We start from the raw sequence: 19260 nt of genomic DNA, 5'->3' as shown, positions 1-19260 counted from the left end.
AGTCCTTAAATAACTGGTAATAATATGGATACATCCGTGCTTTTGAGCCCAGAGAAGACTTTTGTGCCAGTTATTTCCTGGAATGATTTTTTGTCCTTACATAGGACATATGATTAAAATTGTTACTAGTAAGGGCATTGTGCCCAGTAGTGACTGCAGCTACGGTGTACTCACATGCACATATGCATGCTGTTGCTCCTCATTGGTCACGATAGAGTTTTCCCTGAATAACTGTGGGATTGGTGCCAGTAGATTACTTTGTGTGTGTGGTACTGTAATAGACTAATTAAGAATGAGAACAAAATGTATGTTTACTGCAACATTCTTAAAGTAGGCTTCCACCATTTATTCCAACATCATTGGGCGTATGTGTTAATGGCCATCACGGTGGCTTTAAGAAGTCCTCCCTAACAATATAGCTAGAAACCTCTAGCATCACTGGCTGCATTGCTGTGTGTGTGGGTGCTGCCATCCTGCACTATGTGCCCAGGCCTTTGTCAACCTCACTTACCTTGCAGATGAGTTTTTCCTCACTGGGTAGTTAACTGTTGATTTTCTCATTTCTGCTGTCCTTTGTCCAGCCCTGTGTCCCCAGCAATATATTAAGCTATTGGTTATATTGGCCACTGCTTATATTTTTTTTTCTATTTTCTTTTGTTTTCATTGCTGGAATCCCTTGACAGTCAGTTGTCTCAGTGGCCTAAGTTCTGGTTAAATTAGTTTTTTCCTTTGTGCATCCTCTTGTCTTTCCAGAATTACAGTCCATTGTCTGGCCTGACATTTATTCTTCTAGAGGGACGGGGACATTGTGTTCAAGTATATGAAACTTGATCCAAAGAAACCCAAAGCCATTAAGGCAGTAGAGGACTTTCTGCTGGTTTTGAATGCTGCTCCATTCTTAAGTGCAATGTTGCCTTTGGCCACTTGGTTTTGATGATTGTGACAATTGGGACAAGTAGGAAAGAAGCTGAAGGACAGTTGCAGGCTTCCTAGGTTTTAAAATTGACACTAGTTTGCCATTCAGCGACCTGAGAAAGAAGTTCATACAAAATAGGCAAGGTTTAGATTTAAAAATTCTTAGGAAATGCGTATTAGAAGGTCCATCTTAATCTTAAATAAAAGTATAATTGATAGCCACAAAGGCTTTATTATGTGTCTCAAGTTTTTCTTTGTGATCAGAAGATACTACAATGACCTATTCATTATTTTAGACCAATTTTGTGGACCCTTAGCAAGAATTCATGGCCATAATTTTCATGAGTTGAGCTCTAAACGACGCTAAGCTGTGCAAGATAAACGTTAATGCAACATCTTCTAATTAAAATTGAAAAAGATAGAATATTAATCAGATTTCACATATGAATTAATACTTGTAGTGTTACTGGAATATTAACTAGTTTGTATATGCCATAGACAAATTATTTTGATAATTTTTGTGATTTTAATATGGAAATAAAGTTCTCTGTATATGAAAGACTGAGTTTTTAGAAAGATAGTTACAGATTTGGGAGATTTACAAAGATCTTGTTTCTAGTTTTGTATGAACATTTAAAAGTCTAAACTTTTAGATTCATAATAGTATGTTGTCTGTTAGTGAACTTGCTAATTTAAAAACAGAAGAAAGTGTGGTTTCATGGAAAGAAGTATTTTTCTTTTGAAATCAAGTCTTCTGTGCTTAGCTGCTGAGGTTTCATAAGCTACCTCTTGAAAATACAAGGAGGAATGAAGGAGGGAGTTGAGGTGGGCTTTTTTTCTTTGCTTGGGAGTGTTGTTTGTTTTTTAAATTACATTTTTAGAAAGTTAAATAAATAGCAGGAGTGCAAGATGAAGCATTCAGACATGGATATATCAGAAATAATCTATTCTGTACAAGGAGTGAAATGGTAGGATGCTAAGACAGCAGGAGACTGTGAGAGAGAGGAGCAGGGTCAGGAGCTGGTCTGAGCATGGGGGCTCAGGCCACCATGGGCATAAATGAGCAGAAATTGGGAATCAATAGCAGAGTAAATGGGCAGTAATGCAGTCACGTCTGTAAAGACCTGTAAAGATCGTGTTGTATTTCATTAGAACATCAAAGGCCAAATTAGGGCTTTGCAGCTTTGTGGCTGTAAGATTAATTTATGTATATTCTGCAGCTTATACGTAATACAACCTGTCTGCTCTGTGTGGATGCAGTAGCATCTCTGGTGTATAAAGTACCATGGTCTTTGAATAATTCACAGAAAACGTTAGAGATGTCATTTGTGAGCTGTTAGTCCTATCCAGTCACTGAGCTAGCTGTGTTCCTCCAAGTAGTTGTGCCGTGCTTATGTTCTTCTACAAAAAGATACTTGTATGTATATTAATGAATTTGTTGCTAAGGGGAACAGTGGGGCTAATGCTCTCAGGATTGAGTCACATATCTCGGCCATGGAAAGGGCTATTTTTAAAAAGAATTTTCTATATAGTTCCCAATTGTATATATTGAAACTATTATTTGAAATACATATTTGTCATATGTTTATAATTAGAAAAATGTAAACGAAACTTAGATACTCCAGTGGCAGGTGACAGTATGGTACCTTTAGGCAGTTATTTCAGTTCTGTCTAATAAAATGTGGAATGGTTTCCACAGCAAGCTCCACCAACAGGGTTACTGAAAGCTGTCTTATATAAAGTTCCACAGAGTATATGTGGGGAATATGACCCTGCTGGAGTGAATAAAAGACCTAGAGATGCAATATTTTTAAGATATACTATCTGAAAAGAAGTGCTGTGCAAGCTGAGTAACACTTTGCCTTGCTGTGCATGGAAAAAAATCCTCTTTTTTCTTAACTGAAAAATGACTGAAAGATCAGATCCTATAAAGAACACTGAAATTACTTTTTAAAAAAAAAACCCAAACAAACAAACAAACAAAAAAAACAACCCAACTTCATAGTGCGTTTATTAAAATCTGATTTTCCTTTTGCCTGCCAGGAAGGGAAGTTTGGATTGTTTAGCGTGATTCCATTCAGGTACTAAACCATGGATGAAAAGGTGGGGGTTAAATTGTGATGTTAGCTTTTTATATAGCAAAATTATAAGTTTTACGTTTTTTTTGCCAAAGGAGAAATAAATATTAGCACAGAGGCTTGCTCTTCCTTCAGAAAGCATCCATGAACTAGGTTCAGAAAAAAGCCTATTTCATTTTTTTCATTACCTTTCAAGATCACATTATTCCCAGCTTGCTAACTCCGGGCTCTTATAATGAGACTATAGTGTATATAGTCCCTTTGTTTGCTGCTCACCCCTAAACAAAAGGACTAGCTTTATTATTTATTTAATTTTAATGCTATGTACATTTAGCAAGTCTGTTGATTTTTAATGAGGACTGATTTAATTTTCTGGGATCCCAGACAGCTTATGGCAGGCATTAGTGCTTTCCAGCATTAGAATATCCTGGAATATTAAACATAATTTAAATTAAACTGAAGTTGTCAGAATAAATGAATAATTGAACGAGGTATATTTTGTGAAACACCTGGGGGATTTTCTGTCTCTGGTTTTATACTTAGCAATTTGCAGAGAGCACTTATCTGCAGTGAGACTCTGGAGTGCCATTATTCTGCTGCTGGTAGTACTGGTGGATAACTGCAAATAGTCATCTGTCTTCCTCCTCTTCCCCAGACCCTCAGTGGTCTCCATTTATAAAATAGTGATGCTGCTGGTGATTTTCTTACATAAAGGTTCTATTAAAGAGTTACATATTGAGTGAAGATGCAGAAGACAAGTTGGAAATGGCATCACTTTGCTTTTTGTTGCACTGCTAAGCATATAGGTGTTACAGGCTCCAACCTATTTGTTCTGTGCTAGATATTGCATCTCTGTTTTGGGAAGAGGAGGAGGATAGTCAAGACTTTGTTCGCCCCAGTGCCTTGATTTAATTTCCAGCTCTGCCTGTTACTCTTCAGTTTAAGCCTCCGGTTAAATTCAACTGGCTTCTTCAATGGATTTAACTACAGGGTTCTGTGCTCAAATTTACAGAGCATTTTTTCTGTTACAGACTTATGTAGAAGTTTGGTATTATTCTTCTGCCTGATTTTTTTTTCTTTTTAATAATAATTCTAACTTGTATTTTATCATTTTTCTATTATGAAGAAGAAAACAGTTTCCCTCCCCTATAGTTTCAGGTAAGATCTTTGAAAGACCCACATCAACAGGTGAAATGACTGAGCCTGAAAAGCACTCTGGCTGTGTGCAAAGAATTCCTTTATGTATCTTGGTGATCTTAAGCCTTTAAAGGGATTTTTAAGCCCTGTCAAACACTGGTACACTTACTTTGCTTAATAGCTATAGAATTTAGTCTCTTTGGACACTAAAAACAACCCCCCATGTTTCTTAACATAATTAAATGGTAATCCTTAAAATCTTTCTATGTGTCTTGCATGTGGATAATATGTGGTGAATCAGGGAGTCTACTGAATATATAGAGTTACCTGTCAGACAGTACCGAGTACTGAGGTTTTGTATTATCAAAATATACTGATTGGAATAAATGGCATTCACTGTCATTTCACTCTGTGCTGAAAACATTTATAACACAGTACATCATTACTACTACATGGGGAATCTGAAGATATAATTACAGTAGGTAATATTTTTTTGTGTAAATATCATTGTTCACATGCTCTGTTATTTTTAAATGCAGAAGATGGAACCAGGTTTACTAATATTTTTGAAACATAATAACTTCATATTTTAGAGAACAGCAGGATATCCTGCAGGAGGGACTGACACTGAAACAGTACTGTGCAGAGCAGAACCTTGAGACAAGCTAATCATGTTGGTTTGGGTGCTGCCAGTCTGCAATAGGGCACTGGTATAGGTCATAGGGTACATTTTCAAAATATGAATTGAAGGAAGGTGGTATACATGCTAAAGGGGAAAGCAATTAAGTAATGCAACTTCAAGGAAGAGGCTATCTGCATAATTTTCAAAAGTGAAGTAAGTGAAAATATGACTGACAAGTTCACAGTCAAGTTGGATCAGATGAAAAGTGATTGGATTGTGAGGAGATCATAAAGGCCTGACACAACTGGTTTGTTTGGACAGGTTTGCCCCGTCTGTCACTATATGGGCTTTCAGAGGGTGGTTGAGGTTGTTCAATACTCCTTTTTCAACTTCACAGTTGGTGTTTTTAAGGTTTTAGTTTTTTAAGGAATCTAAAGACTGTAGACTGACTATTGTGATAGTCCTGGGACTGATGCTGAATCATAGTGATGAAATGGATTTTTGCAGCTTTTGTGATCAACTTTATTATATTTCTAATGTCAGAGATAAGGTTAGTTCTTATCCTTGCTGTGACTTTCCACTTTCATTATCCATAGCTAATAGTGATTCAGCATCAACAAAGTTTTGTCTGGCAAAGGCAGTTCCCACTGACAAGTAGATCTGTGCTTAGATATTTCATAATATCAGTGCTACTGTTGATATTATTATTACTAATTTATATCATAGGAGTTCAGAAAGGAGGCGATCAAATTTGTGTTTCACAGAATTACAGACTGGTTGAGGTTGGAAGTGACTTCTAGAGGTCATCTGGTCCAATCTACCTGCTCAAGTGAGGGGACTAAAAAACGAGGTTTGAGATGTAGGCAGGGAAGTGACAGAGTTTCAATAACTGCCCAGGTCTCCGAACTGGTGTCCATGGTTGCTCTGAATACAACCTCTGTGAGTGGGAACCGCCACATCTCCCCTATCACTGTGGTGTGCAGAACATGAAGCTGGGAAATTGAACTGTTACCCAACACTCCAATTATATCATCAAACACTGCTATATTGCTCTGCTATCCTTATCTCAGACAAGTCTAACCAAGTGATACTTTCACTTTGCTGCTTTTACAGCATCTTGCCAATGTGCCCATTTCCCTTCCCCAGTGTTCATATGGTGCATAGCAGGGCCATAGCATCCCTCCTGTCAGAGAGCCTCCACACCTGCAGCATCTGCTGTCTTTGGCTCCTTACAGATATATCAGCTTCTTCCTATCTTGTCTTCATTTCCAGTACTTTGGCATTGAATTTCCCATGTGCTGCTCTTGCTTTCTCTTGCTGTTTTTGTGAGTTCGTGGACACAGCTGAGTTGCCACAGTTTAAGATATTGGTAAAGCTGTGGTAACTCTGCAGGCCCTTAGTGGTGAAAGTGTCAACTTAAACTTTCTTGATTAAATCCGTTTCATAACATAGGTGTAAATGGGTGGGACAGGCAGATTGAAGCTTGCTCTGTCCACAAGCCTGCCTTGCTCTAGAAGGTGTTCTCAAGCTTTTATATCCCATCTTTCAATAAACAGCAGTTACTCGATGTGCCTGGCCTCTTTACAGCAGTGGTAATACCAATGGGAGCTTCCTGGCTTGTACTTCTTGTTTCTTCAGCACCTCTGAATCTTCAGAAATTACAGACATGATAAGATTGTTGTGTTCAAGTTGCAAACAAAAGGCTAAAGGGGAAGGTGTGTACATCTGCAGGATTTAAAACAGTTAATAGTAATAGTACAATTATACAAATTCATTTTTTAGTTCTCAGCAAAAGTATATCACGTGAAAATTTACATCAGGCCTTTGAGTAGGTGGAAAGATTCAGGACCTGTATGTAGGAGCATGGGATCTTTCCCCAAGTCGCTCATTATGCAGCGAGTGGGAGGCAGCAAACTAAGCCAGCCACTGCAAAGTGTGGTGTTGCTGCCGAGGTTCTGTATTCCACACCATGGCAATGCCATTTGTTGGGCTGTTGCTGTTCAGGTTAGAAGGTGTAAAACCACCATGATCTTGCACCACCCCAAGGTGAAATGTGAAAGGATGGCTTAACCTGTTTTCCTCCTTGTTGTTGTAATGTATATATTCAAAGCATGTGTCAGAACAAGCAGCTCTCTTGGAGAATGTTATAACAGTATTTACAGTGATGTGGGATAGTTTGCAAAAGGAGGGAAATATGAAACAGAAGACTTATAAGTTGAATGGGATACTCTTGTTCAAATCAATGTGAGATTTGAATTATCATTAGTCCCTCAGATTTATTTTACAAGATGGTGTCTGTCTAAATGGTCCAACTTCCCAGTTGGCATTAGCGTAGTCTCATACTAGTGCAGCTGCCTGTTTTGATAGATGGCATCATGGTCCGCCTGCAAGTGCTTGTACCTGAAAATGTGGACTTGCTGCTTCTCATGTGAACTTTTCACCACTTCAGAAGTCATCTGGAGGACAAGACTCTATATTCCATGTGTGTATAGGCTGTACTATATTGCTGGGTTTAGAATAACTATGCTCTGTCTTACATGTTGCAGCACAGGTTGCTCTAGTTGGGGCTATCATCAGGAAGAGGTTGTGACGGGGCTTCCCTCAGGATGTCAGCCCTACTGCTCAGAGCCGGGGAAGCTGCAGTGCCCTTGGTACCTTGGCTGGGTAACACTGGATGGCTCTAATGCAGCTCCCAAGCTGGAAGTCAAATGTGATGGGAATAAGCTTTAGTAATTCATAAAGGAGCAGAGAAACAGGTTGAAAATGTAAATGAAACACCGTTTTTTGTGAATGTGGAGCATATTTTGTTATGAATACCTTTGTCTGTCTTAGTCCAATAATTGTAACACATAATAAACTGATAGAGCAGAAAGAGAGGATCTTTGTTCGTCCACAGTTGCAGAAATAGAGCATGTAAAACTGTCGAAATTGCCACCATTTTGTATTTTCTTTGATATTCAGTCATTTGCTTCTTGGCTATTGTACTGCTTGCCATTTCTCTTTGCATTATTTCAGTTGAGTTGAGAAAAAAGATAGAGAGTTTTGTTATCTCTAGGGGCTGATTTTCTTGGACTGAATAATTTGAGTAGCTGGACAGTGATTTCCAAAGTTTAGTGCTAGAAAATGTTAACAAACCCTTGCAAAGCAGTGCCAGAGTACTCCAATTTTGATTTCTTAAAAGCAAAAATGTAAATTTTTTTTCAAGATGTTGAAAGATACTACTGAGTTACTTAGATTTATTCATTAATTTTACAACGATTACACATTCTGTCCAAAAATACTGACATCCTTAGATAGAACCTTTGTTGGAGTAGGCCTGATATACCAGATAGGCTGGAGCAGCTCCTTGTGAAAGATGGGGGCAATCAGATCTGTGATGGCAGCTTCTTGACAAAGTCTGGCATAGTGGGCTGTTTCTCTGCTGCTGAATGCGTTGACCTGGGAACCCTGATGCATCTCAAATTATCTGTAAGACCTGCTCGAAGTGGAGAGATTCTCTTTTTCTTTAGACATTGAATATTGTTGCTTTAAAAAAAATACTGACTCTTTAAAGGAGAAGAAAGTGTTTGGGGGTGCTTCATTTCCTCCCATGCTATGCATTTTCAGTATATAATCAAAGGATTACTCTGAGGATTCTTGAATCTGGAAATGCTTCAGGGTTTTTTTGTAATGTACAGCACCTCTTGATAGAGCAACTTTATAATTTTGGCATCCTCAGAAATGATCAAGATTAAGTATTTCTGTATATATCTGACTTGGATGCTTTGTGTGGCTTTGTAATTGTCTGTAATTCTTTGCTTTCTAAGATACAGCACTTGCTTAAAAATTCAAGGATACACATGTGCTTTTGTAATTTTGTTTACATTTAAGAAAATAAATTAGGACTGTACAACTTTGTCAGTGAAATTGCATTCCTTGCAGGAGCTGCAGTATTCACTGCGGTTGTATATCATCACAACTTGACCTTTTTCTGCCACATAGTTTGTTTTTTTTCTTGACAGGAAGAAATTAAAAAGACCTGTCATCTTGTTACATTAATAGGCAGTTATGGCTGCACAGGTTGATATAAAAAATGTGGCATACTAAAATACATAAATATAAGCAAATATATTTAGTAGTTATCATAATCCATGCAAGTGTTCTTTCAAATTTTTGAAATTAAATTGCTATGCCATAATAAACATGAAAGTCATTGACCAGCACACAGGCTTTGGTGGCTTGGCATTTGAATTTGTAGAATCTGAAGTTCCCTGGTTTGTTTTCCATAGAAATGAAATATGTTGTGTATTTATGGATAAACAGTAAGCTTCTAGTTGAGAATATATAACCAGTGAGTGCAATAAGCAACCAGAAGAAATGCTGGGAGCAGAAGGTGCCTGTTTGTATATATCAGGCAGTAGACATCTACATGCTTTTATGTGATTCTTTAGTCTTTTGCTTTTTTAACCGTATAGAATAAGCATGCTATACTTTGCTGCTGACAACTGGCCATTTCTGACTTCACAGTAGAACTGGATTTTGAGAAGATTTAGATGTGTGGAGTTAAATGTGGCTTCCTGAAGCCTTGTCTGGTGGAAGTAAATAGGAATTTCATAGTAGATGTCGGCAGGCCAAGACTTGACATTTATTGTTATTTTCCTACCCTTAAGAAGAGAAGGAAAGATGTATTGGGAGATCAGAGACTGTTTGGATGATTTTGGTGACTAGAACAGTGCAGTATAATGTAAGTTTTGACAGGCAGTTAGCAATTTAATTTAGAGTGTCTTAAGAAGTGAGGGTGTATTAACATTAGCACTTTAATTCAGATGAAGTCTATCCTTCTCTCCAAGATTTGCACCTGTTTATTTGAGTGCAAATCTTGGACTCAGACTGTGCAGCCCTTTCAGATGAAATGAGCCTGGACAAGGCATTGCAGCCATTAATGGGCAGGCAGGCCACAGAGTCAGGCTCCAAACCCATATGTATGTAGATACTGAGTCTTCAGTACCAACAGTTTCGCTCTGAAGGTTCTCAGCTGCTGCACCATGAGTTGGTTGTGTAGGCATGGCCTCAGATGGCTGTACTGGTGGGGAAGAAGAGGTGAGGAAGGGAGGTGGGAGCATCTAAAGACCTTGCCTTAGCCTACAGGCAAGGCAGTAACATCCAGACATAGGCACAATCACTTATGACTGATAATGTATTAAATGGCTCAAGTACTTTTGCAAGTAGTCAGCTGAGCATATTGTCCATCATGGATTATTGATATGAAATTAGAAGTGTTTTATGCTTAGACTAGAAAAACATGGACCACTGAAATTTCTGAGGATAACACATCTGGGCATTAAGACAAGGGGATATTTAAGAGCAAACTGCATTTTGGCCAGGAAAAAATCAAGTGAGCTCTGACATTTTTGATGGTTATTACTGTGTGATAGACTGTAGGCTGCTAGGTATTTGAGGACTTGAATATTCAGTATTTGAGTCAGCACAGATTAATAGAACAAGATGAAAAATGCTTGGCAGCACGAACAATACTACTCATGTGTTTTCTTGAAGGTTTATTTAGCTCTCCCTGAGAACACAGGCACAATATCTGAGTTCATTTGGTCTCTGTGAAAAATGGTAGAAGGCTTCCTTTTTCTTCCCTTTTCATTTTGCTCAGTTGGTTTATTTATGAGTTACTGTTTGTCTGGAATGGTTGATTCATTTGAGAGAGAATTAGAAGTTTCTGTCAAATGCTTCTGTTGGGTGCACATTCACATCCCTGCAAAGTTGGTGCTAAGTCATTTCAAAGCAATCGTATTCTGGTTAAGACAAAAGTAATACGATAGAGAGGGTTTCAGGCATTTCAGTGGCAGTGAAATAAAACTGCAAAACCTAAAACCAGGAGGTTGCAAGTGTCACTTGCAACACGTTGGATGCCATAGATTAGTTCTGTATGACCTTTAACGGGACTGAAAATATATTTGATTTTTTGAGCTATCTTTCCCTAGACAGTACACAGAGTGCTAAAATCCTGCATGTTTTGGCAGAAAAAAGATAGAGCACAAAGCAACATCTGGATTTGAAAGCCAGATTCATTTAAATTAAAAATGCAAGCCCCATTTCTAGCAGAATACAATTGACCATTGGAAATACAAACAGCCAAGAGAATAGCAATTCATCTCTTGATGTCTTCCAGTCAAAACTTTGTGGGATGTCACACTTGATATTTGTTATGATTTTTTTCAATTTAAAATCAGAAATTGTGACATGAGCCAAATCATCACTGTTCATATTTGTGTTTCTCTCTGCTTGCAGGTACTACAGTGCTACCATTTTGCAGATGTCAGGTGTTGAAGACGACAGGCTTGCAATCTGGCTGGCTGCACTGACAGCATTTATAAACTTCATTTTTACTCTTGTGGGAGTCTGGCTTGTTGAAAGAATGGGTCGCCGGAAACTTACACTTGGTAGCTTAACAGGTGAGTGTTTAATTAGTGTATTGTATTTTACTCATTAACAAAATGAAAATAAAATTTCAAGTACTGATTTCTTCAAAGTAGCCCTCTTTAAAATGTGTTGACTCCATCTTCTCCCTGAAATCATATAGACTAGTAGTTTAGTATCACAGCTAAAGGCTAATTTACAAAAGAACAGTTTAGCATATTATGTTTTCAGGTGCAGTTTCTCCTTCAAGCCATGTTTGACAATGTTTTTATTTAGGTTTTTATGCCTTTTTTTTCAGTATAAGGAATCAAATGATTGGAACTTCACAGCTGGTTAGTTTTTACATCTCATGTGTGTATGTGTGATATGTAATTTCTGGGTCATTAATTGAAATTCAGAATATCTTATCAAGAACTATGGGGGAAAGCATATTATATAGCCATTGTGACACATTTTAAAAAGTAATACAGTTCTTTGTATAGTTATCTCAAATGCAGTACCTTAGTGTAGGTAAATACCTTACCTACACTAATGTGATTTTAATTCATCTCCTGTATGAGATACTAAAAGACAGAATTCTGGATTTGCACGTTTTGTCCAAATATTCAAACACTGTAACTCATCATGTAGCCATCTCTTGGAAGCAGGAAAAGGCAGAGCGAGCAGTCTTGCCTACACTCAGCGACATCCTGCCATTTACAGCCAGTAAATCCCTACTTGCTCCCATGTTACATACACATTCTGCCAGAAGTGATCTGTGAGTGCTACCTACCTCTGGCTGAATGTCTGAATGTTTCAGACAGGGTTTGGTAAAGGGAAACAGTTCCTGCTTCGCTTGAAATAATGTTCACAACTGTTTAGCTGGGAAGGTTTAACATCTCCATATTTTGTTCTGTTGTTGCTGTCAGGCATCCAAACTTCTAGTTAATGCAACACGACAGAGTGGGGGACCACCTGCCAAGTCGTTGGCCATCTGCAGTTCCCAAGGGATGGGAGTTAATCTACAGTCACAGTATTTGAATGCTTTTATATAGGCAGAACAGTGATGGCACAGTGCCCTGTCTGCTTTGATACACAGTTACTCAAATCTGTAAGTTAAAACATGCAGGAAGCGATTTGGTATTTCAAGTTATAATAAATGTGTATTTGGTGTGTTACCATTTTGATTTGGAATCAAGAAACCTTAAGCATTTTTCCTGATCCATGTTCAGAAATGTGGTCATGACAGAGATCAGAAAAACATGTTCCTCATGTCTTAAAAAACCAAAAGTCTCAAATTGCTACTTGTATCACAGTCTACTTCTAGATCAGCTAAAAATACATCTCCCCTGTAAGTTGTTCTGTGCCTCCAGCCAGTGCCAAGACTTTCAGAGGTAAAGTACCTGGTTCTGTGCCATTTCCTATGCTTAATAGCTTATTTCTCCTGTGGTACTTGTCTGTTTTCTTGTCATTCTGTGAAGCAGACCTCTCCTGGCCCTGCACTGGTACTTCTGGTTCTTGGGTGCTGCATCTGCCTTATACTTACTGGAATGGAATATTTTTATATATATTTATATATATGGCCCAAATAACCTCATATGCCTGGCCAGTCTACATTAATTTATTGCTTATCTGGACCCAGCTGTGTAGGTGTGATTCCCATGTGGACTTTTCATACACAGAACTCTTTGCTTTTTGACTGGTTAACATATTCAGAGGTCATACTTTTGAAATGTAGCTACAAATGTCTCTTACAAATCATATTAGTCATAGAACAGAGGAAGATATAGAAATAAGACACAGAATTAACAAAGGAACATAATATAGTTAAGCGTTATTTGTTTATGGTGTTTGGACACAAAGTAATTGTTTGGTAAAAATGGCCTTTCTTCTGTAGTCAGTTGCTGGCTGTCAGTCTGCAGTGTCACTTGACCTATGCTTCATTGCTTGTTGTGTTCTTTATTATATAGTCCCTCCTTAAAGAAAATGCAAATAATGATGGTAATGAAATCATATGTCATCTCTCTGTACTATTTAGAATTTTTTAATGCAATGTTTGACACTGATTTAGGTGGATACAACATGTTTTCCTTTGCAAGAGGGCTGTTTAATATAATAAAAGGATAATTACTAAATCTGTTGATGAATTTGTTTTCCATGATTAGTTTTCTCATGGGGTAAATATATTTTACTGCTCTACTTTGGTTTGCATTTCTGAGGACATTGACTTTCACACTGGGTTATTACTAGCTGCTTCTTCAGTCTTTGGAGGAGCCAAGTATGCTCCAGTCTCCCATTACATAAAATGAAGACAAAATTACTACCTTTGCCTGCTGCTGCAAGGGTGTGGGGTATTTTTGGTAAAGGTTAATTGATTTGATGTTTGTTAGCTGATAACCTACAAGAATAATCAGTAGAGAGATAGTAACATTAATATTTCGATTCAAAGCCAGCATACTGTAATTGTTTTGTAAACTCATGCATCTTTTCCTGCTTTCTGAAAACATTTGGGAAAGAGCTATTTTACATTTAATTTAATATATCTTTATAATTTTTTAAAATTAGCAACTTATGAAAAATTGAGCCTTTCAGATAGATCCAGAAGCATTAGGAAAATTATAGTAAACTGCTTCTGAAAAAAAAAAAAAATCACACCTTTTAAGTTCTCATTTCTACAGCTACTGATTCATCTTAGTTTCCTATTCATTTTGTATCTTGGCATCATTTAGTTATCTTTCCTCTGCTCTTTTTCTTTGGTTAATTTCTTTCTTCAAAGCTATTAATTGTGAAACATGCAGGAATTTTGACAAGTGCAGTATCTATTTTATTTGTGTTTTCCTTTTTCCCCTTCAGAAATTGTCAATTTGAAAGCATGTTGGTACTTGGGCATTGGACAATTTATATCTCTCTTTGTAACAGAGAGAGTCTAAAATATCTTCAGGATATTTCCTTTTTTTCTTGTTTCATCTCAGCTAATGATGTATTGGTTTTGTATGGGGTTTTTTGTTTGTTTTTGTTCATCATAGACAAACTTCCCACAGAATGAAAATATATAATAAAGTTCATTTGCCAAGTTTACATATTTGGTACTTTTCCAAAGAAGTAAGACATTTGCAGAGGTACTGAAAGTGAGTGTCAGTGTATTTGGTTAACTGAAAAGAGAGACAAAGCATATTTAGAATGAATATGAATAAGATTATAAGCCCTGTCTAAAGGTATTTGCTGTCTGGTTTATGGCATTTTGAAAGTACTGTAAATCTAGTGCAATATCTAGCCTGCACAGAAAGCTCTGATTATTAGCATACCTACTAGCCATAGCAGTACAAAGCTAAGTATAGAATGAGCTGAAATCACATTTTATGGTGGGTAGGAGCTTTCTCCACATAGTTTGTGATTGAGTTTAAGGTCTTAGTTGCCTTGGTTCAGGTAAATGTGGGGTCAGATCATCTGCACTTGATGCATATTCATGCCTATTAGCCATGGGTGCTGCACAGACACATTCATGAATAATTTTATTGCACAGATCTTGGTACTAAAGATATTATTTATATCTCAGAAAAAGCTTTTCACATACTGCATGGGTTTGCCTGCTAGGAAACTCTTGTTTTTCTCTTTAAAAACACCATCAAACTGAGCCCCAAAACTGCCAAAACATCCCCTCTGACCACCAAAAAAAACCCCAAACCCCAAAATAAAAAACATATAACATGTAATTTCTTAAAGATTACCAGAATGACATGTTAAGGTTTCCTATGTAGTGACATTTCTACAGGTTTGCACAGATGCATTTCTGAGAAACAGAGCAAAGGGATGATATCTGTATATTTGGAACTGAATACTGTATCCCTTCTTTTGCCCTCAACCATTAAGCTGTATCACTGTGCACTTCTGAATATATGTTGCCTTCCAGCTGGAATGTGCTTCAGTGGTTTTGTGAGTCTGTTTTTCTATGGTAAGGGTAATGTTAGATCATTAGTAACTAACTCATAAATAATGTTATTACTAGTTTTGTATTCTTAGATCAGGCTATACATGTTATGTGTGCCCTCTCAAATAAAACATGCCACATATTTATATAGTGAGTATAGACATAGGTATACAGGGTGTTTTATATGACATAGAACCCTGCCTCATCAAGTAGCAAGATGTAAAAGTTTTACAAATCTGAGTTTGGGATAGTTGCACTAGTATCATGAGTAGTGAAGTATATCAATTTTAATTAAAATGATACAGTGTATTGTGTGTGACAAATAAGGTATGAAAACTATGAGTTATGTTCTAGTAGTGGCCTGTTGCACTAAGTATGAACCTTTTTTTGCCATCTTCCCTCATCATTTTGCCCAACTCATGCACAAGAAATTTGTTGGGGGGACAAACAGGTGAAAGGGGACTCTTTCCTAGCACATGATATGTGTGTTCTTCGAAACAAGATCAGAAATTGCAGTTGGGCTTTTTGGTGGTGTTTTTATGAAAAGTCAAATTTGTCTTGTTTCACAAAAGGAAGTTGAGTCAATGAAAAAGCTGATGCTATTCTCTGTTTTACAGGAAAGCCTGCAGGTCTGGGTTGGGAGTGGGAAGAAGTTTGGTGACAAAGTCACCACAGTCACTATTAAATTTTACCTTTACAGCATTATTTTCAGCACCATAAAGAACATATCCATTCATTAATGCAGTCTTTGATTCCACGTATTAAAAAACCTCTCAACCTATTAATTTCATATCTGGACATTAAACTGATTTTAACATCTAACCTGCTTCAAGAAGTGGATGTAGCAAAGGGTGTTTTTCTTAGGTTCTCACCACAGTTCCTTAGCAAATGCTCTGTGACTTGCTTTCCCAGGCATAGTTCAGTTCAGTAGAGAATTATTTCATGTGCTCTGGAGAAAAGTATCACATTGTTCTCTATCTGTATTTTTAGGTACTGCTGTAGCACTCATTATCCTAGCTTCGGGATTTTTGCTATCAGCTCAGGTCTCGCCAAGAATCACACTTAATCCACCAGATCCTTCACATCAAAACTCTACCTGCACAAAATACAGGTGAGATTTCATGATCATTCATCCAGACTTCTTGAACATTGTTTCCAGTTAACTGAGTTTTATAACCTAGTGTGAGTAATAGACAATTTCTCCACAGTCTAGTAGAACGCACTAACTAGACACCTAAAATTAAGATCCTACTTTCCTCAATAGAGAAAATTGCTTAAATGCTTTAAATAATCCTGTGGAGTTTCTTGGACTAAATGAGATGGTTAAGTGGCAGACTACATGCTCGAGATCTCTTCTGTTATATCACACCTGCTGCACTTTATAGTGAACACAAAGTTTGGAATATTTTAAAAGTAATTGGTAAAAATGCTTGCTGTTATTCATCTACTTGTATATTTTACATGTATAACAGCTATAAACTCTTCAAGAAGATGTGTTCTTAAGTGAAAAAATAATAATATTCAGATAATTACAGACCAATTAATTAAAATAAATGGGTTTTTTTAACCTTTGTTTCTATAGTGTGTAGAAGATGTGCTTTCAAAATAACATAAATTCTAGGATGTTAGGAATGTGTCATTTCCTATATTTTGTGGGTTTTATTCATGGGTGAGTGCTGTTAGGTTCATTTAGCTGGCAGACTGCAAAATTCTCTATTGAGTGAAGACTAGTTAAATGGCTGAAATGACATGTTCAAAATCAGTTTTACATGTCTTTGCAATAGAAATAAATATCAAGAAAAGTACACTTCTAGTTTTCTAGTGATATTGGCTAGAAATATTGTTCATGGCTTTTCATATGCCAGCACAATGTCTTAGGTTAAAGATTCTGAGGATCTGAAATTTTACGGACTCCTGGGAAGGGGACAGAAGGTCTTGAAATGAGTGTAAATAGATGCTAATAACTGTAACATTAGATGCCACCAGCTATCAAGATCCCTGTGTGCAAAAGCCTATATTTTTAGTTGTTTTCTACTGCAGTCAACTGTATTTTGCAATTTCTCAGATGTGCCTATACAATTTTTTCAAATTGCAATAATCTGGTTAAAAGATGTGAAGAGGGAAGGAGCTTACAAAGGCTCTCCTTTCAGAATAAGATAACATTAATAGTAGGGTGTCAAAAGGATTTGCCTAGGACTTAACTATTTAGAAAGGATGTCTGGACAGCAAAGATGCACCATTTGCAGAACTCATTATTTGTTATCAAATAAATCAAGGTGATTATATGACCTGAAACAGTATAAAATCTGCATACAAGAAATATGGTTCATATACCTTATGAAGTAATGAAAAATTACTCAACACAGTTTTCATTTTCTGGTTAACCACAGCTAGTGATGAAGAAAATTTAAATTCTCTGTGGCTTGCTCAGTGTGCACTTCTGGGCAAAAGCATGAAAAATTTAAGCGGGTAGTGCTAGTAAAGGCATGGTGTTTCATGAATTATGGGAATATTTTAATCTGTCATAGTTTATGCTTCTGACATGAAGTGACCAAAAGCAGATGATAGAGATTCAAAGTGTTTAGAAAAGAGCAATAAAATAATTAAAATATTTTCACGTGGGAATATTTTGAAATAGGAGGAGCTCTCAGTTTACAGATAAAAGTGAACATGTAGAGGGGGATGTGAAATAATAAGCAACCTATGAGAAAGCTTTAGTTGCTACTATTTTAATCTTATAGTATACTTTGTAAAGAAACAAATTCCAGAAGAGTTGAAACTAATAAATGGGTGCAGTTGCCACAGATCACAGAATTGGTCTACCATACTCACTGTTTTAAAAGATGTAAAAAAAAAATTAGGCATTTATACAGTTAATAACAACTTTCATACTTGTGTATCTAAAACTATATTTGGGATATCAATCTTCATGCTTCAAAACATCACCAAACCCTGACCTTGCTAGAGCCGGAGGAGGAACATTCCTTCAGGGTCATGAATATTAGTGTCTGTTATGTGAGGTGGTGGTATCAGCCACTGACTCCATAGCAGAAAGCCTCAAAATTCCAGGTGTCTTCAGCCAAGGGAGCCGTAAGTGCGAGAAATACTGTTTGCTTTCAGCATGGATCAAGGGAAGAAACATTTTAAACATTTTGTCTCCAGTGATGTCTCCAGAGGTACTTAGTTTCAGCATGCCTTTCTGCCAAGCTCTTGTAGCTGCACATAGAGAATATACATTAATTTATTACTTTATCTAAATTATTTCTAGAGCGAATGGCATACAGCTGCCATTGTATTTGACTTTGAAAAGTGGCCGTTCAAGATACGGGTATTCCTGTTTTCTGTGCACACGGGTAATAAGCTGAATTAAACTTAAAAAAATGTTTTTATCATCAGAAAGTAGATGATATCTTCACCATTCCACCCAAGTTAGAACTTTGGCATAACATGCATGGTCTTGGAAGGAAGAGCAGGTGGGGACTGCAAACCAAAGGAAAGCTGAAGGTTGGACTGTATTTTGGGAGACTGACCTCTCACTCCTTTTTGGCCCTGAAGGTATTCCCCATGGAGTTACAGAGTTGAGTCAAAGAGATTCTTATACCTGAGGATTTGAAAGTAAAAGTCTACTCTGCATAATGCTAATTTTGCATATTTTTCCATGCTGCTCTAAGGTTAATGGCGTTAACAGAACTGTATAGATAGCCACCACGTAGCATAGCAAATGTTACTGTAGGGATAGTTAGGTAAGATATCCAGTCAAAGTAAAATGAAGTAACTTGATGGCAGTGGCCTCTCGCTGTTTAATACATATTTTAGCATGCTTCAGTATAACTGCTGGTATCTCAGATTGCTTAGCATTGTATCTTGCAAGCCTTGAAGAGGTCTCAGAAAGTTTTGGAAAAGGAAAAGACAGCAGGATGTCAGAAGATCAACACATAATGCCATCTCCCTGTAGCTACTGTAACCACTTTTAAATATGTGTGCCTGCAGAAATGCTCAGTCTCCTTTATTTAATGGTGATGCAGTGCTGCTCTGAGGTGCAATATGTTTAGAGCCTAAACCTGTTTGCAGCTTGGCCATCTCAGAATATGGGGGTGTTTCCTAAATATAAATTGTATTTGTCTCTGCCAAAATGTATTTATAACTTACAAAAACATCAGTAAAATATATTTTGCCAACAGAAGTTTCACCAA

The 19260-nt window shown here is 37.1% G+C and overlaps 1 protein-coding gene across 1 annotated transcript in view; it reads left to right on the top strand.

Moving 5' to 3' along the window:
- The window catches only part of SLC2A13 (solute carrier family 2 member 13), a 178093-nt gene that overhangs the window by 118833 nt on the left and 40000 nt on the right, over positions 1-19260 (top strand). The window contains exons 5-6 of the mRNA XM_026868199.1: positions 11032-11195; positions 16058-16178. Of these exons, the coding sequence (XP_026724000.1) occupies positions 11032-11195; positions 16058-16178 (285 nt within the window). The remainder of the gene's footprint in view (positions 1-11031; positions 11196-16057; positions 16179-19260) is intronic.

This window comes from Athene cunicularia, assembly GCF_003259725.1.
Source record: "Athene cunicularia isolate RWA chromosome 1 unlocalized genomic scaffold, athCun1 chr1_part2, whole genome shotgun sequence".
In the NCBI taxonomy this organism is placed as follows: Eukaryota; Metazoa; Chordata; class Aves; order Strigiformes; family Strigidae; genus Athene; species Athene cunicularia.
The sequence above is the reverse complement of the archived record's forward strand: the minus strand, read 5'-3'. Positions and strand labels throughout refer to the sequence as shown.